Below are 24,479 nucleotides of genomic sequence, written 5' to 3' on the forward strand. Positions count from 1 at the left end.
GTATAGCAGAGATTCTTAACAGACAAATCAGGAAATGCCAGTGTCTGGTTCCAACAACCTAGATCTCCTGTCTCAAGTGCTTTCTGTGACATGCAGCTATTTAGTGGTATTCCCATAAAATCTAGAGGCCCTGGCCAAAATCAGGAGCCCTTGTTTGCAAACACATAGTAGAGACTGTCCTTGTCCTTAACAGCTTGGAGTTTAAATAGATGACACGCAGGATATGAGGGGAAACTGAGGCATAAAGCAGAGCAGTGACTTGCCCAAGGTCTCCCAGCAAGTCAGTGGCAGAGTCAGATCTCCTGATACCCAGCCCAGTGACTAGGTAACTAGAATAAGCCGCTTCTCAACCACTAAGAGCACAGACCTGCCACTGCTAGCCTGAAGATCTCGAACACCATGGTTTACTGGATCCACCACTGAACTGAGACTCAGGCTTGAGTTTTAGTCTCAGCTCTGCCACTGGCCTACCAAGGTGACCTGGACAAGACACTTCCTCGCTCCCTCAGTTTCCCCATATATAAAATGGGAATAAGTATACTGACCTTCTTTGTAAAGCATTCTAAGAACACTCGATGAAAAGCCACCACGGCAGAGCCACGTATGACTATTAAGGCCCCGATTTTGAAATCCAGGAAATTGTGGGTGGCTCAGGACCTATCAGGGTCAGACCCCTGAGGTTTGGGTAAAACACTAGCAGCATCATGTAATGAACACTGTAAATCTAATGGGACAAACCCTGAATACAGGGTTTGGCTGCTAGGAAAACACCAGCTCTATAAATGGAGCATCCTTCCCCGACTTGGGGCAGGCCAACTTCACTTTTCACTGAAAAAGCTGGATAATTTTCTGTTTACACTTCTCTGTTTTCACTGATTATAACAGCGATAGTGACCCCTGAGTCTGACGCTTCCTGACAGCTAGTGAGTGGAAACTGATAAAGCTGGTTGTTAACTGCCGGGAAACCACACCCTGTCTTAAGGCACTCCCCTGAATGTCTTAGAGCACTTTAGTCTAAAAGCAACAAAATGAACTACTGACGTATGGCCCAACAAACAATTATACCAGTACTGGCATGCCTCATTGGCAACAAATACAGCCCCACTTCTATTACCAGCATAGAGAGGTGAATAAACCACCTCCAGTGACAAGCCATAAACAAAGCAAATAGCTAGCCTTGCAGTCACAAAGCTAGGATCCTCCCTGGCACTCTGTCCTAGAGAGCCAAAAGACCGATGGGTGAGGAGTCAAGCGAGCACTAGAGGAGTTGGTCAGCTGACTGGCACATACTCACACTTCATTCACATTAAATTAGCTTGCCAGCTTTCCTCTTGTATTATTGGAGAGTTCTCTGAAACAGACACCTGACTTACCTTTCTTAACCTTCCCTGCAGAGACATACAGATTCCCAGGTCTTTCGTGAGCTTTCCCTGCAAATACTATAAAACAGATATTCCTTAGACACCTCACCACATCACAGACAGGACAGAAATGGTAAGGTTATACACAGGAAATCCAGCAAACTCACTGAAGTCAAGGGAGAAAATAAGACAAGGGACAGCATGGCAGAAACACCCTTCCCATGGACAGAATTCAACCATGCAATCCATCCCTAACACAGGACTGAATACACTTTTCCAGAGATGTTTTCGTGTCAGGCCTGCTGCTGGATGCCCCTTTAGATGAAGCTCCAGAATTTGGTTATAATTTGTTTTTTAAAGAATTGCAATGTGTGTATTTATACAAAACATTATGATGGAGCGTTCCAAAGCTGCCTAGAAGATAATTGCACAACTCACTTTAATTTCAGTGGAGATTGTGCATCTAAGCCCCCTAGGTAGCTTTGAAAATTTCAGCCATAATGGGTGGTTTTGTCTACATAAGAATGGCCGTACCGGGTTGGACCAATGCTTCTTATGTAGATAAAACCATTTACATTTCGTCTTACCTTTCCAGAGCAACTGAAATTAAATTATTTTCATGGTAGGGAGTATTATCTAGTAGTTAGAGAAAGGGACTGGAGTCAAGACTACCAGGCTCTATTTCCAGCTCTATGGATTCAGTGACACCTTTACATAGTTTCTGTGCCTGAATTTGCCCATCAGCACAACAGCCATGCCATTATCTCCTTTGTAACTTTAGGCACTTCTCAACAAAACTGGGTCTGTCCAGAGCAGACCATAGCTGATCCTGGCTTTGAAAGCCTGCAGTCCAACTGCTTACACTCAAGCCAAGACCTCAGGATGCAAACACCAGTGTTTTGGGAGAGGGAAGAAGGGTGAAATCCAGATCTGGATCCCAGCAGGAGGCCCATCTCTTATGGAATGAACCAAGAAGCTAAAGGTGAATAATCTAAACTCTGGGGATTTTGGAAGCCAGATGAGGAATCTGATCAAGGTCCGGGAGGTGGGCCCATCACTGTCCCACTTCTACAACAGGTACTCCATGCAGTGTCTGCTCTGCTCTGTACTGCTGGGCACAGAAATACAGATGGTTCTGGTACAGGACTCACCTTTGGAAATGTACAGCTCCTTGTCTTGATGAAGGGAGCTGGAGTCAGGCCTTGGAACAGGAACTGGAGGTCTGTTGACCATTTCCTGAGGGAAGTCATCCTGCTCCACAGTGTAGTAAAGATCACCCTCACCGCACTGCTGGTAGGGATCATCCTCTGAATCTGGCACATCTTTGCTACTGCCTAGAAAGCAACTAAAGTCAGTGAGACACCAAGCCACCCAAAGCTGCACTGTAGCTCTCATCAATCACACAGCACACTGTGCCTGATGACATTGGCCATAACTGAATGGAAATAGACGCTCTATTTTTAAAGTGGTTCTTAAGTGCCTAGGATAGTTCTTTATCTGGTCACCAATGTTTAGTGGTGGGTTAAGCGCCTGAAGCAGGTACCACCTTGTTTGGTGCGGGTATTTTCAACAGTGCCTGTTCTTCCTGGATCATGAAGGACTGTGGTGAAAACCTGTAGGGCTGTTAAAAATTTAGGATGTTAACAGTGTTTGTAGGTTATATTAGTCATCTGCCATCTACTGGATCCCAGCTGCTAGTGAACCTATCACAGCACTGGGTTTCAAAGGCCAGCATCTTGGCGGGGTTAGTATATTTACCAGTTGCTGAAACTGACCAAAAGTTGTGTTATCTGAGGAGCATTATTCCTTTCTCTGCTGCAGCCACTGGCTGCTGCCAGGCGGAATACTGGCCAAGAGGACTATAGGTCTCTTCTGATAGGAAGTAATTCCTGTGTTCCTGTCTGCATATTCACTAATTGAAATGCTGACGTCTTGGTGTGGGAGCTGCATGAAATAATAATAATTGGAGATATACCAATCTCCTAGAACTGGAAAGGACCTTGACAGATCATTGAGTCCAGCCCCCTGCCTTCACTAGCTGGACCTACTTTTGACCCAGATCCCTAAGTGGCCCCCTCAAGGATTGAACTCACAACCCTGGGATTAGCAGGCCAATGCTCAAGCCACTGAGCTATCCCTCCCCCCTAACCACTTAGATCCTTTCAGTGGAAGAAACCCACTCTGGTACTCACATGTGGCCCACCCTGAGCAGCTCGCTATCTTTAACCTATTTATCCTCAGCACCCCAGTGAGGTAGGGGAGTGCCATTGTCCCCAGGGGGAACTGAGGCTCAGAGAGGTTTAAATGACTCACACAAGGTCACAGCATGGAACTGAACCTGGGTTTCCTGAGGCCCAGGCCCAGGCCCAGGCCCTAGTCACTGGGTCACCCCTCCCCCTGTAGTGAGGCAGGTGACCCAGGGCTATTCTGCATGGCTGGCAAGGGCAGGGGAATGCGCAAAGTAGCTGGGGGACTAGTGTTAGCAGGGGCAGTTCAGTCTTGTTCTGCTTCTGAGCTGAGGATGTGGGGAAGCAGAAGAGGAGCCACCAGCAATCTAAAGAGGCAGAAAGGCAGTAAGGGCTGAGGACTCAGAGCATGTCAGGGTGGGTGGCGGCACAGAGCTGAGGGCTGACTTGAGTCAGAGAATGCAGAGGGGCAGGGATCAAAGCCGGAAGCTAGGTAGGCAGCAGCAGAGGGGCATTTGCATTTAGCCAGGGCATCCCAGAAGGCAGCAAATCAGGTTTTCCACTTGGATTTTGTTCCCTCTAGCCAAGCAGTAAGAATCACATTTTCACACTGGCATGAAATCCACAGGCCCACTGTGATCTGGCCAACCCACGTTCATTTAATCCGCCTGACTTCACCTAATGGCCATTCCTCCGCTAGGCCCACGCGCCGTCACAAAGGCTCAGAGCAGCACAGGCAGGTACCAGCCTGCGACAGGCTTTCCCAAAGCAACACTCATGCCTAGTCTATGCTTATAAGGTTTTCCGGTATAGCTCTCCTGACAAAACCCACCTAGTGCAGACCCAGCTTATACCAGCAAAAAGTTGTGTTTGCTAGTATAGCTTAGCACACCTCGTTTTGCTTGCCAAACAATATAAATTCTACCAACAAAAATGCCGGTATAAGCCCTGGCCTCAGATACCTGTTGCTCTCCAGAAAGCAATAGCACCTGGTTCACCCAAGCAACTCTCCCAATACTTCCTAGCTGATCAGCAGCACAGTCTCCTGAAAATGATCCCTTGCCATCAACCGGAGACTAGTAGCAGAGAGTGATTAAGATTCTTAGTGGCTGGACATCAAGAGGGCCTCATAGCTGCATGGCTGTTAATTATCCGGCCTGCACAAGCAAAGAGTAAGAGGAATCCAAACTCACAGAGTTTTATTTCTCCTTTCTAGGCCGCTATTTTCCACAGCAGTCTTTTTGCCTACGCATCCACAGCTTCCTGTGGTATGGAGAAATGCCCCAGCTTTCCATAATTAAGGTTTAAGATAGCCTCCCTGTACAGGCTGGAATTTGAACAAACACCCTACTAACTTCATCAAGCTATCCATCCCAAGTTATGTGAAATGTTTTACCCAAGGGCAGATCTTGGATGTTCAGCATTTGGTACAAGCAGGATAAGCCATATTAGAAGCAGTGTTGCCAAAACATAGTTTTAGCATGAGTGTCAAAGCATGTGGTGCTGGGCAATCAAGAACCTCTGCTTTCATTTAAATAAAAAGCCAGCTGCTAGTCCTCAAAGTTCTGGAGAAAAGCATGAAAACCTGACCTGAGCATATAGTAAAGGCCCACAAAGCAGAAAGCAGAGAAAAATCCCTCAGTCTCATGATCTTTGATCACTTACGGCTGCCCACGCCGGAAACAATGGGGTTCAAAAGAAGAACTGTTCTCGGTTCTGAAAGTTAATATTTGCCTCCTCCTCTCCCCAAAGAAGATGCCAACTTTGGATGCCAACTTTGTCATTAGGTTGTCTGGCCCAGGAGGTGTGTACAGTCAAATCTACTGACTTCAGTGACAAGAAATGTTTGATTGTTACCTCTTAACCCAACAGAAACACTTTTAGCAGAGAGAGCTGGATTAGATTCCTTCTTGTGCAGCCACAGGATTGGTCACTAAATTCTATGAGTTGCACCTACAGACAGTGCGCTTGCACAGCATCACTAAAGGCCTAGTTTGATTTGCAGAAATTTGGGCTTGTCAACACAAACATCTAGTTCTCGGCAAGCTGGGGTGTGAATCTACTCCACGCTAGCCTGCCATGGACTAACTGTCTGCGTGGACACTGCTGACGCATTTGTTAAAGGCCTTTGATCTAGTCTTTTTTGAAACGGGACTAGATTAAATGGGCATTAACAGTTTGTTAATGTGTCCACGTGGACAGCTGGTCTGTGGCAGGTTAGTGCAGAGTACATTCACACCCCTGCTTGCCACAAACTAATTGTCAGCGTAGACAGATCCTTAGTTGCTGGTGATGTGAGAGAGGGGTATAATCCAGACTGGCTCTCAGGGGCCAGGCAGAGTTCGCAGGGATGCTAGTTAGGAAAACCTGAGCATGTTTGATACAAAACCTAGAGCCCCATTATGCCATTTCCACAGAGTAGAACCCATTCTGGAGCATTGCACGTGCAGAAACCAACTGGGCCAAAGCCTTCAAGACAGGTACCTCAATGAAGCACCTAGCAGAGGTCTGGTCTGAGAGATTCTGGGCACCATCCTTTCCCACTGAAGTCAATGCAGAGGCCACATCCCTATCTACACAACCAGGTAGTTGAAGATAATAATTAGCCACCTCTTAGTCAGAACTCAAACTCCTCCCCCAGGCAGATCTGCACTCGGGCACCTTCGGGGGGCTGACGTCTTCTTAGCATGGAGACAGAAGGCCACAGAAAGGTGAGTGTATACAGGAGAACCTCCCTGTCTGAATATTCATGTCACCTAATAAAGTGGGAGCGGATAGAACCAGAACTGGATCTTACTCTGAGTTAAAACACAAATCGAGCTGGTTGTGTGACTGCAGATATGTGAACCACCTTCCCTGCCGTACTGAACACTTTGCAGCAGATGGGGAAAATACACAGTGCAGCGGACCTGTTCACCTTGAGCACTGGGGATTTGCTTCTATCCTTACAGAGCAGGACAAAATCTCAAACAGAATTTATTTTAATTAACCCTAAACCACCCACCCTCCACCACTTCCACTCTCCACCCCCAGCCCTGCAGCTCTCACCTTCTAAAAATTTGCGGATCATAGAGTCTTTTATATTCAGAGAAAGCTGGTCTCTATCGACTGGGGCTTTGGGTTTTGACTGAAGCATCTCGACATCTGGAAGAACAATTGGGAAGAGTAATCCGTTAACTATGTCTTCAACCACACTGTGTTTTCCATTAGCTGTTCACAAATCCAATATGATTAGCAGACCTGAGATCTCTGAAACATCCAGGCCCACTGACCAGTCACTCAACTTTAGGATGGACAATTTGGACAATTCCAAGTACAAGTATTTGCCTCAAGAGATGCTTGTGGGGCTAAGTCCCAGTAAGACTGGTGGGAGTTCCATGCCTACTTTGAAAGGAGAATGTACTGCATTGTATCCAGTCTAAAACCATGTCTACACTACAGGGACTCTAGCACCATAGCTACATGGTGTAGACCCAGCCTGATGGAAGGGGTTTTTCCATCACTGTAGGAACACCACCTCCCGGAGCGACTGTAGCTAGCACAACGGAAGTTAGGTCAGCATAGCTATTGTGCTCCGGGTGTGGATTTTTCACACCTCTAAGCACCGTAGCTATGACAACCTCCTTTTTAAGTATGGACGAAACCTAATACCCAGCACCAGAACAGTAGAGCAGTAACACTACAATTACATCTAAATTTTAACCCTGTCTTTATTTGCCCATAACTTCCCAACACTTTCACCTTTCAGACTGAAATTTCCAGGTGTTGTCCCTGTCTGGAGGAGACTAGTGTATAGAAAAGTTCAGCTGTTTAACATGAAGGCAGATATGCTATTCCCATCAAACAAGTTTTTTGTGATGCTCTGCAGCTGAAATGGCTGGAGAGGAAATTAAGTTTGTAAGCTGTTTAGGATAGATAGAGACGGTCTTTACTACAAATCTATACAGCAGTTAGTACAATGGACCCCCAATGTGGTTGGAGCCTCTAACTGCTAGCAAACCTACAGGGGATGGGGGCAGTGCCAGAGAGTAAGGAACTAGAGGGTTCCTGAGCTGGAACCTGGAGTAAAGGGTGGATCCGGGTTCTCCTGCCAGCCACTGAGGAAGTGGCACTCTGCGGCAGTGAATGGGAAGACTGCCCAGGATTGCTGAAGGAAGGGGAAAACATGCAGTGTGACCTGGCTGGAAAGCCAAGTCACAAAGAGGCAGCAGCAACTCATGGAGCAAAAGTGGGGCTTCTGACCCAGAGAGAGAGGTGGAGACATGGTGTGCAACCATGGGAAGGGTGTTGACCTTGCACGCTATACCCCTGAATGATCAGGAGGCATCATCCTAGCAGAGAGTGGACCCCTGTTTAAGGAAACATGTGAGCACATTCTTCTGGGCTTTGCTGATCAGGGATGAACTTTAAGAATGTTAAGCAAGTGCTTTAACTATTACAGGCCCCATCTGTGGAAATGCATGTTTTGGTCAAGGTTGGTTTTACTGTGGCCAAGTTATAAGCCACTGAAAGTCGCTATGCTCAGTACGGTTTGTGCAGGGTTTCTGCTAATTTCCTCAAGTGCGCAGCTAAGGAAGGCCATTGCTGTACAGGCAGAGGCAAACAACAGAGCTGAGTAGTGGAGAGTTCAGTGAAGGTGCCAGCAGGGCGTTGAGGATTAGCTACTGTTTGGAAGACACTTTGGGCTGCTCAGCTGGAGTTGGCTATCCACGTCCAATGTTTCAGCATTAGAGGGCACGTCTTCGTACAGAAACTTGTCATTTTTATCCAAGTAATCAATAATTAACAGACTGGTATTTACAACTTATACAATCAGGCACAAATCAAGCCACTGATGTATGGATTTCAGAGTGGAGCAGACAGCGTTGGGAGTGCAAAATTCCTTTCCTTCTCTGCATAGAAAACAAAGAGACAGTCTTATGTTCTCCTTTTTTTTCAGTGCTCTGCAGAATCATTAGACCAGAACAGTAACAGGAAGTTGGGGAATTTTCTATTGCGTAGCCAAATCTTTTCACCACGTAGTGTCAACTACCGGAGATAACTACTGCATAATAAGGCTACTGCTTTTCTGGGTAAAATCAATCTATCTAACCAACAAGTTGTCAATCTATTTCAGGCAGAGAAAATCTTATACGAAGGGATCACTGTTACACTTGATTAGTGAGTGACCCATGGCAGAGACCAGATCTGCTTTACGGAACATTAGCCAGGAATAGTTAACAACTCACTAATCCCACCAACTGCCTGTAGGGTATGTGTGCCATTTATGGGGTTTTCTTTTTTATCCTTTCCCAGGAGAAGGCCAAGCTGGTTTTGCCAAAGAAGAGTGAAAACTATAACAGGGATCCCAAACTTTGCCCAGCTGGGAGCCACACTGGAAACTTGCCAGAAGTCAAAGGACAATACCCAATTGGTATGAAATTCAGCCGCTTATATATTAGACACTGCTGTACTGCAGACTCCAAATGGACAAAAATAAGAGGCCGAAACACCAGAGGTAGGTTATCCTCATGCACTGTCCCAAATACCTGACTCTGTAGGAGGATGAGCTAGAAGTATAAATAAAATATCAAGTGTGTGACATTACTCAGTGAAGTAGGCGAAGAGGTTAGTGGAAGATCACAGGGAACTGCAGACACTGACTCGACGGGAGAGAGATTAGCCTCCCAGATGTAGGCAGGATTTTAGGCTTGCCTGACAGGCAATTATCACATCACTGTCTCCTGGCACACAGATCTGCCTTGTATACAGATGACACCTATTAATGTCCTACCCATGTCATCAGACCGAGCTGAAGTCTTGGACATCCCCCAGATTGATTATCTAGTCCCCCTACCTCATCAGAAACGAGACTCTGGGGCAGGGATTAGGGGGAAAAGAGTCACCCACAAAGTCTGGGCCTCACAGCCAGGTGCCCAGCAATAGTTTGCAAGTGACCCCAGGTTTGCTTGAGCTAATCCGGGAACCTAGGATGAAAGATCTTGTGGTGTGAAGGCAGCAGGCAGAGGAGAAGCCATGCTGGAATCTCAGGTGTCATGCTACCTAGGATTTAAGATAAAAGACAGCCCTCCAATTTCCCTTCCTATTCTGTCTGGAGACTTCATGTGGGTTAACAGCTTCTCATTCAGCCAGTAGAGCCTTGGACCTTCTGGAAGTTCAGTCACTGTCCCTTGGTCTTAGAAACACCAACAATACACACGGGCTGCCTCAGTGTGTGGCGGCACCTTCCTTTAATGTTAGCATGTAAAGAAACCCCTGCCCCCTTCTTCATTGAGTCTTCAAAGACAGTTGTGGTCAGCTATTACGGAGCACACACAAAGCCAGCTGTGTTCAGAGGTCAGTTCTCTATTACTTAACACAAAGACTTTAGTGTTTTGCCATAATCCCACCCCAGATTTTTAAAGCAGTTACATTTTGTGCATGATTCCCTTTGTTCACCTGAGGAAGACAAGAAGGCTGCAGTTCTGTGCACTACCTATAATCCACAGACACAGGTTAGAAAATCCTTGTCTATGCGGGGGGAGGGGAATGGGAATAACATAGCTCACTAACATGAGAAAAGACAACATGAACAGCTAACAAAATCCACTCTTAGTAAGGATTCAGGGGTTCTGAAACCTCGTTCTGCACTTCATGGCACAATCATTTAAAAGCTGCTGTTCCAGCAGTGTCCTTTCCAGAGGGGGCTTGTGAGACTAACTATTTAACTCTCTAAAGCAGGGGTCTGCAACGTTTCAGAAGTGGTGTGCCGAATCTTCATTTATTCACTGTAATTTAAGGTTTCGTGTGCCGGTAATACATTTTAATGTTTTTAGAAGGTCTCTTTCTATAATTCTATAATATATCACTAAACTATTGTTGTATGTAAAATAAATAAGGGTTTTTAAATGTTTAAGAAGCTTCATTTAAAATTAAATTAAAATGCAGAGCCCCCCCGACTGGTGGTCAGGACCCCGGCAGTGTGAGTGCCACTGAAAATCAGCTTGTGTGCCACGCATGCCATAGGTTGCCTACCTGCACCTGGATGCTCTACAGTTAAGGTAACAGGGCTGGGAATCAGGCAGGCAATCTGGTGCCCCAGATCTTTGTCCCAGGTCACATGCACACAGCAGCAGAGGGAAAGTGACATGGTTATTTCCCCATCTAAAATGGAGTTAATGCTCCTCAGGTGGCCGGAAGCAGGGGTGCCAGAACAAGGAGAATCAGGGGGTCATGGTCTTTTCATTTTTTACTGGACGTAAGGAGGATGGTGCGGAGAGGAGTGAGTGCTGGGTGGAGCCTCGCGGGGAGAGGCAGTGCAGGGGCAGGATCTTGGGGAAAGGAGTGGGACAGGGGTGGGATCCCTGGAGGGATGGGTGACATGGGGGTGGGGCCACAGTTTGGGCAACTGTGGTCCCCCCACTTTTAGGGTGCTTTGGCTGATCCTGGCTGGAAGATTGCAGTTTGTTAAATGCACTGAAGTCAGTGGATGCCAGGCCCTAGAGAGGGGCAGAGTGTTATTTGAGTAATTGCTGGAGGAGCAAAAGGGGGCTTGTAGCAGAGTGGATCTCTGCTCCTACCCTGAAAGGGTTAAAAACAGCCCGGGGAAGGGGCTGGGGCTGGGGCTGGAGAAAGCAGCCCTTTTAGGCTGGACTGATTGGGGAAGTGGCTGCAGCTGGGGGCCACACCCCAAACTGAGCAACAGGGCCTAATAAGAAGGCCAGGGAAGCCAAGGGCAGATAGTCTTCCTCTCTCTACATTCAGAGAGAGAGAAGGGCCTGGTTGCAGAAAACCGGACAAGGTACCTAGTGTGGAGCAGGGCTGGGGAAAGGCAGTGGAGCTGGGGAGCTCCTGCCTGGAAAGCCCCAGGCTGCGGCCTAGGATTAGGCTAGGAGGTACTGGGGTTGTAGGGTGCAACCCAAGGGTAGGCCAAGGCAGCAGGTCCAAACCCTTTTGCTGATGATGAGTGGCTGATACTGCAGTCTGCCCCAGGGCATGGGGCTAGACAATGACTGGCAGTAGCCTACACTGAAGCAAAGTGGGGCTAGAGGGTGGGGGGTTCCCAGGGAGGGGAAACCCCTAAGGAAAAGGAGTTGCTGCCAGGGGGCAGAACCCCACGTAAAAGGGGCAGTGGGGTCCAGGGAGGGACATGGGGCCTATAGCAGGAAACAAGGTGGATCACTGGCCTGCAGAGGGTGCTCCACTGGAACCTGAGCTAATTCCTAAAGTGACCAGCAGGAGGCGCCGCAGGGGTGAGTCCACCCATTTACAGGGCTTTATGGCTGAAGACAGTAGTGCTAAAACAATTTGTACAGGGGGGGAACTGAAAGCTATTGAACCAAACTGTGAACTCTGTTTATGATGGAAACCACTTCAAGCCAGGGGGTGCTCCCACACCCCCAGCACCCTTGGCTGCAAACAAAAATAACACTCATAATTAGCAAGTCAAAATGTGAGTCACAGAACTATCTAGTCGAGGAAGGAAATGCCTTCCCCTGGCTGGGAACAGAGTCAAGAAACATATAGCCTTGGAGGAGGGCAGAAATCCCCCTTATTTTCCTCCTATAAGTATATCATTGGTCTCCTTATTGGTTCAGAGACTGGATAAAACATAACAAATCTGCACCTTCACGCTCCAGTTGATCATCACTGAGCTGCATGTGCTAAGGCCTTAATACATGGAGCCTTCTGCAGTGTAAGAAAGAGATGGGAACAGTGGCAATCTACAGTCATGGGGACTTTGGCCAGTTCCTTGACACTGTCTGGTATTTCACTGCATGATAGGATGTGTTCTGCTCCATGCTTTAAGGAGACTGTTCCATTGTTCCCTCCAACACGCTTCACTACACGCCCTCACTAATCAGGCACATCAGACCCTACCCTCTGGCATCTTCTTAGGAAAAGCACCTTCAATTCCAGGCACGGAAGTTTGCCCTGCACTTAGATCAAAAAGAACCCACTAGTTAAAAATTAGTCAACCCCCAAGAGTTAGGAGGTGGAAGTCGGGAAAACAGCTCTGGCATACAGACTCATTCAAAAGGCCACATTTCCTTGATCCAGAGTTTGGAACTGAGCAGGAGAGGTTGGTGGAGGAAAAGAGTTCACAGTGGTTAAGACAAAATGGTCCCTTTGTCCACAATGCAGAAGTGAGGTGAAAAAGATAACTCCCCTGTCATACCTCTCAGCTGCTGTTTGTAACAGCTACCTGCAACCCACACAAGCCTGCTGCAATTTCCTTATACCTGGAAGTTTCAAATACTTGTAAGGTCAAATGTAAGATGTAATCAGAGGGACAATTCTACTGAAGGGGGAATTCCTACAATTAATGGGATGAAATTAACCAGAGGACAATTTAGGCTCAATATCAAAAATATTCTTAACAGTAAGAGCTATTTGGCTGTGTGCTAGTTTGTGAAGGGAAGTAGGTTATGAGCATTTAGAATGACACTGGTGAAGTGGCTGTAGGGAATAACCCTTCACTGGACAGGGCCAGGGACACAGAGTTCTGTTTAGGAACAGTTCTTTCCCAGCTGTATGGTTGGGTGGCCCATCTTAAAACTGAGCTTCATGGGACACTATCAGCTTAGACATCACACTGGTGTCTAAATCTGTCCTAATCCTAGCACAAGTAACACCTCTTTCTGGAACTGAATGGTTAGAGAAACTGTCAGACCTACAAAGTAAAAATTCTGTGTTCCTTGCATAGAATCCATTTCCCTAGGCCAACAGAGAGAGAAAAAAGCATTGAAAAGTCTAAAGGAATCAAGACTAGAGACTAGCTGGGGGACTCAGTACCAGTGTGTAACCTGAAGCTATTTTTAATGCTTAAAAATTGATTACATTTCAAATAGCTTATCATTAAGCTAGTTAACCACTTGGTGCTTTCAAGCTTTCTCTGGTCATTTCTCAAAGTGTGTGGCACGAACTGTGGTCCAATCCTGCCAGGTGGGCGTGTTGCTGATATGGTTGTAGCTTGATACGTCCCTTGTTCAGAGAAGCCATTGGAAATACTAGAAATCAGTTCCAACCTAGAGGAAAGGTGTCAACAAACATCAACCTCCCTGGCCACACTATAGCAGACCTTAAGGTGGCCATCCTGCAGCAAAAAAACTTCAGGACCAAACTTCAAAGAGAAACTGCTGAGCTTCAGTTCATCTGCAAATTTGACACCATCAGCTCAGGATTAAACAAAGACTGGGAATGGCTTGCCAATTACAGAACTAGTTTCTCCTCCCTTGGTTTTCACACCTCAACTGCTAGAACAGGGCCTCATCCTCCCTGATTGAACTACCTCATTATCTCTAGCTTGCCTGCATATATATACCTGCTCCTGGAAATTTCCACTACATGCATCTGACGAAGTGGGTATTCACCCATGAAAGCTCATGCTCCAAAACGTCTGTTAGTCTATAAGGTGCCACAGGATTCTTTGCTGCTTGAACAAACATCATGTTTCACTTTTCTGTGTAGTCTTTCATTTCCACAGAGCTTTAACTAGGTGCCAAATCTTGAAGTCTATAATCATTAAGTCAGTCCTAACTCAGGCAACACTCCCACCACTTTCAGTAAGGGCTTGTCTTGATATCAGTACAGCTTATTTCAGACACCAGTCAAACACCTGTATGCTGAAATAACACCATCAACACTAAGTTACCCCACCAGTTGGGCTGTATCTGTCTCTACACCAATACAGTTACATAGGGGCGAAAACTATTTAGGCCTAAGAATTTTCCCAGGTAAAGACTCCGTAAGGCCTTCAAAGATTTATTCTTTATACCACCACCAGCCCCTGGAGTAGAAAGGGATTGCCATGAGGAGTACAGAAAACACAGCACAGCTCTGGACACAAGAGCAAACACGCTGTTACAGAAAGCGCAAGAGGCTCTTTGGCCATGCAGACAGACCAAACCTCAGATTTAAACAGCTCTGTTCTGCAGAGTTTTTAAAATGTTACCCTCTTATTCAGATCTGCTCGTTGTGAGAATTCAGAGCCAAGATGCCCATTTGTTACAGAACTTTTTGTTCTTTACTTCCGCCAGCACTGCAGAGCCCATACAGCAGCGTGTAAGCTGGATTCAGTTACTTTTTGTGCACCAAGAGAATCACGTCGTTCTAGTCTTTCAGACCTCTGCAAAGCCACCAAAGTCACTGGCCTTGTGCATGTGTCGTGAGAGCACATTGGGGCCTACAGAACCTTTGCTACTGGTGAGGTTCAGGAAGTGCAGCCTGACTCAGACCCCAAGTTTGCAGGACTGGTAATCAGCCTACTTTTACTCATCAGCTGAGCACATTTGATCTGAAGTCAGAGAACACAGTACGGAATCTCATGAGGCCATTTTGAGAGCATAGCTGCATTCTACATTCCGATTCAAAAGTCTGAGAGTAAGTTATAGGAAACACTCATTCTTTTGATGTAGGAAGTTCTCCTGCGTTTCTGTAGAGTTTCAGCATTTCAACCCACTAAACTCAACTAGTTTTTCCTCCAAGTTTTTTGCCCTGCCCATATTAAATACCTTACACAGGGATCCACCCAGTCTCCATAGATAGTTCTATGTTCTAAACCAACATCTAGAAATCAATTCTACGCAGACTACTTCTGAAACAGCACACGTTAGCCACAGCTCCCCAGCCCTCACTCAAGTACTAGGGACAATAGGATCTTTCTGGCTGAAGCATTCAATTGTTCCTGCTGCTTATTCTCCACCTGAAATCCTAACAACCTGGTTTTGTAGCAACATAATGTAGCAACCAAATGAGACATCACAAAGACGGGATTATGAATTCAAGTGAAGAATAAACAGCAGTGGCAAATGAACCCCTAAGCAACACAGATCTTGTTTTATAGTTTCCTTCATATTCATATGGGGAGAGGGGAGCAATCCAAGATATATTGTCTATACGCAGAAGTGTTTCAGTAGGAGAAGTCTCCTCAAAGCAGTGAATTTTTTTAAGTGTCAATATCCTCCCCTCCACTGACAGCTGATTTTCTCACAAGCAGTTAAACAGTAGCAACCCACACTTTTTAATTTGTCCCGCCTCCCCTCAAGTCACTACATTGGCTTCTCAGCTTCTACATCAGACTGTAGTTCCTTGTCCTTCCTCTTAAGAGATCAGCCCTACCGTACAGGAGGTGCCTTTTTTTTTTTTAACATACTCCTTTCATGCAGAGTAAGATCTGCAGTCTAATGATGAAAGTGTTACTTCTTTTTATGCCTGTTATCTCAAAGCCAACAGTAGCCCAACCATCTTTTAGTGTTGCTGGTGCGGACAGAGCAGAAATGTTACAATCAAAACACATTATAAATGCAGTCAGGGAACTGCTATGTGTAAACACTCGTCAAACTAAATCTCTTATTTTGTTAAGCCAAGGCCTGCAACACTCCACACAACTTAACGTCTATACATACACAGATCATCTGTGGCATCAGGGGCAAAGTTGGCCATGGATTCATAGAGCTCATCATCACAGCCAGGATTCAGGGAGCATTTCATCAGCAGGTCGGTGGAGAGGTGAGCCATGGACTCATAAACAGAATCATCTTCCTCACCCTGCATCAGCTCCTCCTTAATGTGACTCTTCAGCATATCAGCAGTTTCCTGGAGAAGGGAGTGTAAGCAAAAGAATCAGTAAAGAGAGCATCTGAGAAATAAAGCTGCTCTTGTTGTGTGAAGTGTAGTGTATTAGCATGTTCAGATTTACGGAGTGATGTGCAAAATGTTTTTAAAAGTTGCCTCCATCCCGTGTCCAGAATTAGGAGATTTAATTGCTGCCCATGCTATAAGCAAGCAGAGGACGTAAGTCTCCAGGGACATCAGTCTGGTATTTTTCACCAGCACATCCATCCTCCGAGCCCACAACTGCATCTGCAGGTCTCCCCTTCTGGAAAATCAGTGCCAATATCAGGATAAATCTGCCACACACTTGTTATGGAAAGAGCCTTCCAGTGTAAACCCATATCTAAAGTGGTGATGGCTCAACAAAAGCTGCCATTGGAGGCTTTAGCTGGAGATGTGGGTCGAAGAAACAGTTCCTTACACCCCAAGCACTGTGAGAAAGGGCCACTCCCTGCTTCACTCTGGATTTAGTTTCCTCTTTTTTTGACAGCTGTACTAGAACATGAAGTTATGTGTTCTGGAAGTGCACAGCTCGCCTCCTCCGAGAGACCAACAGGAAACTGCTGATCATCGCTCGTGTAATACCAGCAACTTTCATTTCTCAGGGCAATGGAATTCTTTGTGCAGCTGCTGCGCTAGAGAGCAGCACTAACTTTACAAGGCCTGTGCTGGTAAGGCAGAACGCTTCCCAAGTTGCTCTCCCCAAAACCCAGCACTGACTATGCTCCAGGCCAAGCCACTAGCTCTCTGCCATACAGCTGGAAGGAGCCGTCTCACCTCGCCTCCTCTAGCTATTGCTACAGTGCCTTTTTAGTTGTTAGCATCTCTGGCTCTCGCCCCCACCAGTGGCTGCACTAACGCAGACCACTGACTTGTGCTTACAGTAAACAAGGCATGGGGGATAGCGCATTGGGGCTGCTATTTCAAGCCTGACTAGCTCTCTCACCACAACAGGCGTGAGAGAAACAGCTAGCACAGGCCAGGCCAGGCCTGTGATGCTCGTGGTGTATTGACCAAAGAATAGGGCTGGAGGCAGCTGGATTTTCTCAGCCTCCTGCACTTCTCCCGGAAGTACACAGGTTTTAATGAAAGAGAGATGATTCACAGCCTTGTAACCCCACTGATTTCGGAGCAAGGCCACACAACCTAGCTAGTAGCTTCCCATCAGAAGCCTGCACAGTCCATTTGAGGCTGTCACTTGCCTTTGTGCAGAAAACCATCACAAGACCTAAGCAGCACCCAAGTCTTCAAAACAGGGCTTCACCCCTACTGGTGTCCATTGTCTCATTAAGTACCTCCACTTTTGACCATGTAACCCCCAAGCTAACAAGTGCAAGACCTTCTGCACAGAGATCTAAACCCAAGGCGTCACCCTTGTGCTTGCATAGTGCTTGCCACTTTCAGAGCACTTCCCCTCAGCTCCTTTTCCTGCTGCTTTGAAGTGACAACTGTGCAAAGACTTTGAAGTGCAGGCAACCAGAGAGAGTTCTGGGGCCCCAATGTCCCAGAACACTCTGAGTCAGTGCCATGGCCCTTCTCTGGACAGAACAGGATGGAGGGGCTGCAGCTTTGGCAGCATTAGGGTTTATCTCAGGGGCTTTACACCAGGGGTCGGATGCCACGGACGCATCGGTAGCAGCACGCTGGTCCCGAGGGTTGTGAGTGAAGGGGACCAGAAGTACATATTCTGTTTCTATCTCTTCTGCTCTTCTCTGAGAGCCCTCTACCCATCTTCCCCAGTCTCCCATGCTGCACCCAGCTGCCAGCCCCATCTTACAGCAGAGAGGAGCCATGGTATGCCAACTTCCCCTCCACCCTTCTCCACTGCTTGCCATCCCAGTGCGCAGCACCGTCCTCAGTGACAGGTTACCAGCCTGATGGACAGCAATCTGGGGCAGCTTTCACTGTACAAAGTGCATGCCCCCTCTTACCACATATTCGTCAATGAACTGCCGCAGGTCCTTAAAGCCATGGATTTCGGCAATGTTGTTCGGGTAGTACCCATACTTGTTGGCTACGCTGTAGGCTTGCAGGGCTCCTGGGCAAGTAAGCAGCAGCGCTGTAAGGTTCTTCAGACCATATTTTGCAGCGAAGTGAAGTAGCGTTGGCAGCTCTTCGTCCCTCTGATCTGAGAGAACAAAGGCTTTTAAAAATCAAGCTCTTCTCTGGCATCAACGCACCCGGTGGGTGATGAATGCAGCGGCTAGTAAAGGGGGAGGCACACAAAAGCAGCACATTAAATAGCCCTGGAAGAGCTCCACCATGTCAGAATGGAGCGGAGCTTAGCTTGCAGAGCTGAGCCAGCCAGAGCTATCTAGGACATTCGGATGCCCAGTTCCCATTGGTTTTCCTGGGAGTTTGGCATCCAAATCCCTTAAGGCATTTCAAAGCTGCAACTTAGTCATGAAAATCTCAGCTTCAAAGACACTTAGATCCTCTCATGAAAAATGCTGCAGGAGGGCACACCTGCCTGGCACACTGGGGCACCACTGGCATTGCATTTGGCCCCAGCTGGAAGGGCTGGGAGAAGACAGTGAAAATGGAAAAGCTGTTCTCTGGTGAATGCATCAGCAACATGAGGTAGGGGAGCACATCAGGTGTTGGGGGCGGGATAGTGAACCCTCAAGAAACTAGATGGCAGAGTTAGCAACGAACAAGGTGCATTCTCACTAACAGCGGCAGATGCATGACATCATGGTGAAGAAGCACATGGCTAATTTCAGCCTGAGCAAAGTTCGTAAAGTCGCCTCCCAGAGTGCCCGTGCATGTGCTGGTTCCATGCCAAGGAGCATGCTTTGCTCATGAATAGTGGTGACGCAGATGAGCACAGCCCATGTCAGGCACTGCCCAGGACAGAGGCTGAGGAGGGCTCCATCTGGCATGGGGGAAAAGGGAGCTGCCTGGTTTACTGGGGCTCTTTCTGGATATTCAAGGAGCAGCACTGTTCAGCCAACCCCAGCTGGGTGTCAGCAAAGTGAGGATCAGGAGATTAAACACAGAGGCAGGCAATACAGAAGAGGGATAGGGGAAAATACTGCCAAGAAAGGGGTCCTGGGGTGCTGGCCAAGATCCCCAAAAGCTATGTGCTAATCCCGGGGAATTCAGCAGCACTCTGACCACAACAACAAGGTACCGCACCTGGAAAGGCTGCTCTGATCCAGGCATTTAAAATCAAATCTCCCACTACCAAACTGGGCCTGTTTTTAGAGACATTGCTGTATCTCACTGCTGAGGCTGTAAGCGCTGCCCAGGCAGGTCCTAAGGCACATAGTCAAGGTGATCTTCACTGCACTCATTACTTTTACAAAAAAAGTTGGCCAAGACTTTCAGGAGTGACAAGTGATTTCGGGCCCTGGGCCTCCCAATTTACTCTAATTGTGAGCTCAACAGGAACAAGGAAGTGAAAGTGCATAAACTGTCACAATAGAATAACCAATGTTGATGGGAAAAGGTACAAAAAGGAGACAGAATACTGAACTAGTCCAAACATAAAGGCCTCCTGATACAATTCAAGGACTGTGTTAAGAACATGCCTGGTGAACAAGAGGGACTGAGGACGAAAAATGACTCAACCAAAATGGGTATGTTGGATATTAGGCCCAGCTGAGGGAGAAAATAATGAGGGGATGGGCTATTGCACCCGGCACTCCCTTTTGGGGTCATTAAGAAACTTTGGGGAGAAAAATTGGCTACTGGCGCAAGTTTCACCCTCATGGCTGCCACCTCCAACATCTACTGGGATCCTTCTAAAATTCTAAAAACTCTCTCCAGCTAAAGGAAAGAGAACAAGGGATGTTGTTAAAATGAAAACTGTATTTAATACCCTACATTTCAAATGCTATTAACTGTTTTTCCTTCTTTTCTGTATCTTTCAATAAAGAGTTTAATGGGTTTATTTGTTTGTTTGTTTTTTGCATTGCTGAGGTCTCTAGATATCAAATCCCAAACCTCGTTTAATGTTGGACAGTGACAAGGTTATGTTAATGCCTTTGTCTCTTTGGGCCCCTTTATTCCATCTAAATTAATACAACAGCAGCCAGTTTAACACCTTGAAAGGGAGCTCATTTTCAGAGAGCAGGGGCTCAATTTTCTTTTAAAGATAGCCCACGTTGGGTGCCCAACATCACTAGGCACTTTTGAAAATCTTGCCGTAGATTATTGTCCACCCTGCCCCAGGCCTGCCAAGATAATGGTTCTTTCCTCCATTCTTTGTGTGTTAAAATCCTGTCGTTCCATTTTACATGGTGCTGCAGGCAACTCAGTTTACAGCCATTGATTACAGGCAGAGAGTTGTAACAAGGACATTTTTTAAAGACTTACTGGTTGTCATATCTTCTTCCTCCAGCTGGTTGATTCCAAACAGGTGCAAGCCACTTGCAGGAATGTTGTTCTTCAATGACTCGGTCAACAGTTTGTCCAGAGCTTCTATGTTATATGGTACTATTTTAAAGGCCTGAACAGAAGTGAAAAGTAATTTATCTTGTGGGCATTTTCAGGCCAGACATTCAGCTCAGTTTGGATGTATAAAGTAAGTTAAAAACAAAAGACTAAGTCAAAAGAAGAGAATGCTACACACTCAAAGACCAGAAGGGCCAAAGTTAAGGTTGTACGTGCAATTTTAGCTGCTTCCTGATACATATTCATGATACTGTATTTAGTTACATGATCAGTTGCTACTATTCTCAGTGACTGAGTATGCAGATTGGAAAGCACAGTGAGTGAGTCTGGAATGCAAAAATTACGGTAAATCGTTTCCTGAAACAGAAGTGAAAAATGAAGGAGTTACTTTACTTTTTGTGATATGCTCAACTAGCCTGGTCAGTTTCACATGTTGCACAAGGCTTTTATGTTTGGCTTTCCAAATGATTTGTTATTTCTTGAAGACTTACTCCAGGTTCTGTAAAATCCAGTTTCTCAAGTTAGCAAAGTCTAAACTGGGGGGTTAAATTATTGCATTTTCCTTGAGCTGCCAATAGATTTAAGAGTTACCATAGCTCCTCAAAGGGAGAGAGCACACTCTGCTTTCTGCAGATGGGAAACATTAGGCCTAATTAATATTGACTGCAATAAAACAATGAGATCACATTTCTATCCTTCCAGTAAGCTCTTTCCTTCCAAGCGCTTTGCAAATCTTGTTTGCTCACCTCCTGCCGAGAAAGAGCTGATTTCAAACGTTGCCTTTTGTCCATTGTCATTACCTGGCACATGAACTCCACTGGATTAGCTGCATTAGCCAACAAGTTGCCAATCTCTTCCATGTCACTGTAATAGCTGATGTTCGCTTCCCCCACCATCAAGTCACCTGAATATATCCGCAGAGATGCTGCTCCAGATGTTAAGTCTTTCAAAGGAAAGGAAAACAATCCCCAGTAAAAACGGGCAATGAGCATGAGCACCCAGAAGCAGCACTGACATTAGGAAGGGTTTCATGCCACTCCATCAGCATAAGCTTTTCAGTTTCTGGGTGAATCTGGCATGTGTCAGTAGGGTTACCAATTTTGGTTGGATGTATTCCTGGAGATTTCATCACATGACATAATCTTTAATTAAAGATTAATCTTTAATTTCTATCTATCTCATAGAGCTGGACGGGACCCTGAAAGGTCATTGAGTCCAATCCCCTGCCTTCACTAGCAAGACCAAATACTGATTTTGCCTCAGATCCCTAAGTGGCCCCCTCAAGGATTGAACTCACAACCCTGGATTTAGCAGGCCAATGCTTAAACCACTGAGCTATCACAGTTTAAATCACATTGTTAAACAATAGAATACTAACTGAAATTTATTTAATACTTTGGATGTTTTTTCTACATTTTCATATATGTTGTATTCTGTACTGTAATTGAAATCAAAGTGTATATTATTTTTTATTACAAATATTTGCACTGTAAAAATGATAAATAAAAGAAATAGTAATTTTCAGTTCACCTCATATAAGTACTGTAGTGCAATCTTTTTGTCGTGAAAGTGCAACTTACAAGTGTGGGGTTTTTTTTGTTACATAACTGCACTCAAAAACAAAACAATATAAAACTTCAGAGCCTACAAGTCCACTCAGTCCTACTTCTTGTTCAGCCAGTCGCTCAGACAAACAAGTTTGTTTACATTTGCAGGAGATAATGCTGACCTCTTTTTATTTACAGTGTCACCAGAAAATGAGAACAGGCATTTGCATGGCACTTTTGTAGCTGGCATTGCAAGGTATTTATGTGCCAGATATGCTAAACATTTGTATGCTCCTTTATGCTTCGGCCACCATTCCAGAGAACATGTGTCCATGATGATGACGCTCGTTAAAAAAACAATGCATTAATTAAATTTGTGACTGAACTCCTTGGCGGAGAACTGATTATCCCCTGCTCTGCTTTACCCACATTCCACCATATATTTCTTGTCGTAGCCATCTTGGATGATGACCCAGCACATGTTGTTCTTTTTCAGAACACTTTCACTGCAGATTTCACGAAATGCAAAGAAAGTACCATTGTGAGATTTCTAAAGATAGCTACAGCACTTGACCCAAGGTTTAAGAATCTGAAGTGCCTTCCAAAATCTGAGTGAACAAGGTGGGGAGCATGCTTTCAGAAGTCTTAAAACAGAAACACTCCAATGCGGAAACTACAGAACCTGAACCACCAAAAAAGAAAATCAACCTTCTGCTTGTGGCATCTGACTCAGATGATGAAAATGAACAGTCTGCACTGCTTTGGATTGTTATCGAGCAGAACCTGTCATGGGCATGGACAATGTCCTCTGGAATGGTGGTTGAAGCATGAAGGGACATAGGAATCTTTACCATATCTGGCATGTAAATATCTTGCAATGCCAGCTACAACAGTGCCATGAGAACACCTGTTCTCACTTTCAGGTGACACTGTGAACAAGAAATGGTCAGCACTATCTCCTGGAAATGTAAATAAACTTGTTTGTCTGAGCGATTGGCTGAACAAGAAGTGGACCTGCAGAATCTAAAATTTTACATTGTTTTATTTTTTAATGCAGTTTTTTTGTACATAATTCTACATTTGAAAGTTCGACTTTCATGATAAAGAGATTGCACTACAGTACTCATATTAGGTGAACTGAAAAATACTATTTCTTTTGTTTTTTACAGTGCAAATATTTGTAATAAAAATAACTATAAAGTGAGCACTGTACATTTTGTATTGTGTTGTAATTGAAATCAATATTTTTGAAAATGTAGAAAACATCCCAAAATATTTAAATAGTATTCTATTGTTATTTAACAGTGGGATTAATTGCGTGATTAATCGTGATTAATTTTTTTAATCGCTTGACAGCCTTAGTATTTACATTAACAGTCTTGTTTTAGACACACTACCTTAACTGTTTGCTGGGCCAAGTTCTCCTCATTCTATCCACTGACTTCAGGGAGGCTGAAGAGGTGTAATGATTTGGCCCTCTATTCCTCAGACTGTCACGTTAGGACCTTATGTGCAAATAATGATTTTTTGATTTGCTGTTTGTTCCAGGAAAAAAAGATTTTGTTTCTAGTCAAAACTAACATTTTTTCAGAAAACCAAAAAGTTGGAAAAAAAAGTTGTTTCATTTGAGGTTTTTAAATAAATTGAAGGAACTTTCTTAATGAAAAATCATTTCAAATTGAACAATCAAAACATTTTGTTTTGACTTTTGGGGGGGGGAAAATAAGATTTTTATTTTTCAACCGAAACCATTCATGACTTTGACATGAATTCACAAAATGTTTTGGTCAACATGAATTTGCATTTTGTGCTGAAAAAACTTTCAGATGAAAAATGTTGCCCAGTTCTAATTATGACCTTTTCTCAAATGAAGCAGCAGAGCCACTTGACTCAAGAAATCTAAATGGATGTGGATTAACTAACTCTATCGGGAAGCTACCACAAATGTATAAGACACCTCAGAAACCCCACTGCTAAACTTTGGGCCAAAAATCTAAGTTTAGGTTCGTAATTTTCAATCTGGTTATTTTACAAACCCAGAGCAAATAAATGGGTTTGCATGAATTAAAGAGCAAGCTACACTAATCAGTTTGTTAGAGACGTGTGTAATGAATTATGTACCACAAATAGATATTAAATAATGATTGTATATATTACTGTTAGGAAATAGAAAGATCTGTTTGCTTTTTGTATGTGTTTCAAGGGACATAGCAGTTCAGATTGTGCTGATAAGAAAAGTGGTTTGCTTATCTTATCAGTAAAATTATTGGCCTATGCAGACAGGAAGGTGAAGAAGAGGGAGCTGGTAGCTTTGGAGTAAATCTGGTGCACCCCCTCTCCCTCCCAGCAAGACAAGCTAATGTGTAAAAACCCAGGGCCACAAAATCATACCA

General features: G+C 45.2%; 1 protein-coding gene across 4 annotated transcripts in view; it reads right to left on the reverse strand.

Moving 5' to 3' along the window:
• Positions 1 to 24,479, reverse strand: part of PIK3AP1 (phosphoinositide-3-kinase adaptor protein 1) — a 76,749-nt gene that overhangs the window by 10,101 nt on the left and 42,169 nt on the right. For all 4 annotated transcript variants that reach the window (XM_030570384.1, XM_030570382.1, XM_030570385.1 and 1 more), the window contains 7 exons: positions 21,340 to 21,482; positions 20,462 to 20,594; positions 18,073 to 18,269; positions 15,934 to 16,123; positions 6,596 to 6,691; positions 2,513 to 2,695; positions 1,374 to 1,439 (listed from right to left, as the gene is read on the reverse strand). In XM_030570384.1, the coding sequence (XP_030426244.1) occupies positions 1,374 to 1,439; positions 2,513 to 2,695; positions 6,596 to 6,691; positions 15,934 to 16,123; positions 18,073 to 18,269; positions 20,462 to 20,594; positions 21,340 to 21,482 (1,008 nt within the window). The remainder of the gene's footprint in view (positions 1 to 1,373; positions 1,440 to 2,512; positions 2,696 to 6,595; positions 6,692 to 15,933; positions 16,124 to 18,072; positions 18,270 to 20,461; positions 20,595 to 21,339; positions 21,483 to 24,479) is intronic.

The sequence above is a fragment of the Gopherus evgoodei genome, chromosome 7, assembly GCF_007399415.2.
Source record: "Gopherus evgoodei ecotype Sinaloan lineage chromosome 7, rGopEvg1_v1.p, whole genome shotgun sequence".
Classification (NCBI taxonomy): Eukaryota; Metazoa; Chordata; order Testudines; family Testudinidae; genus Gopherus; species Gopherus evgoodei.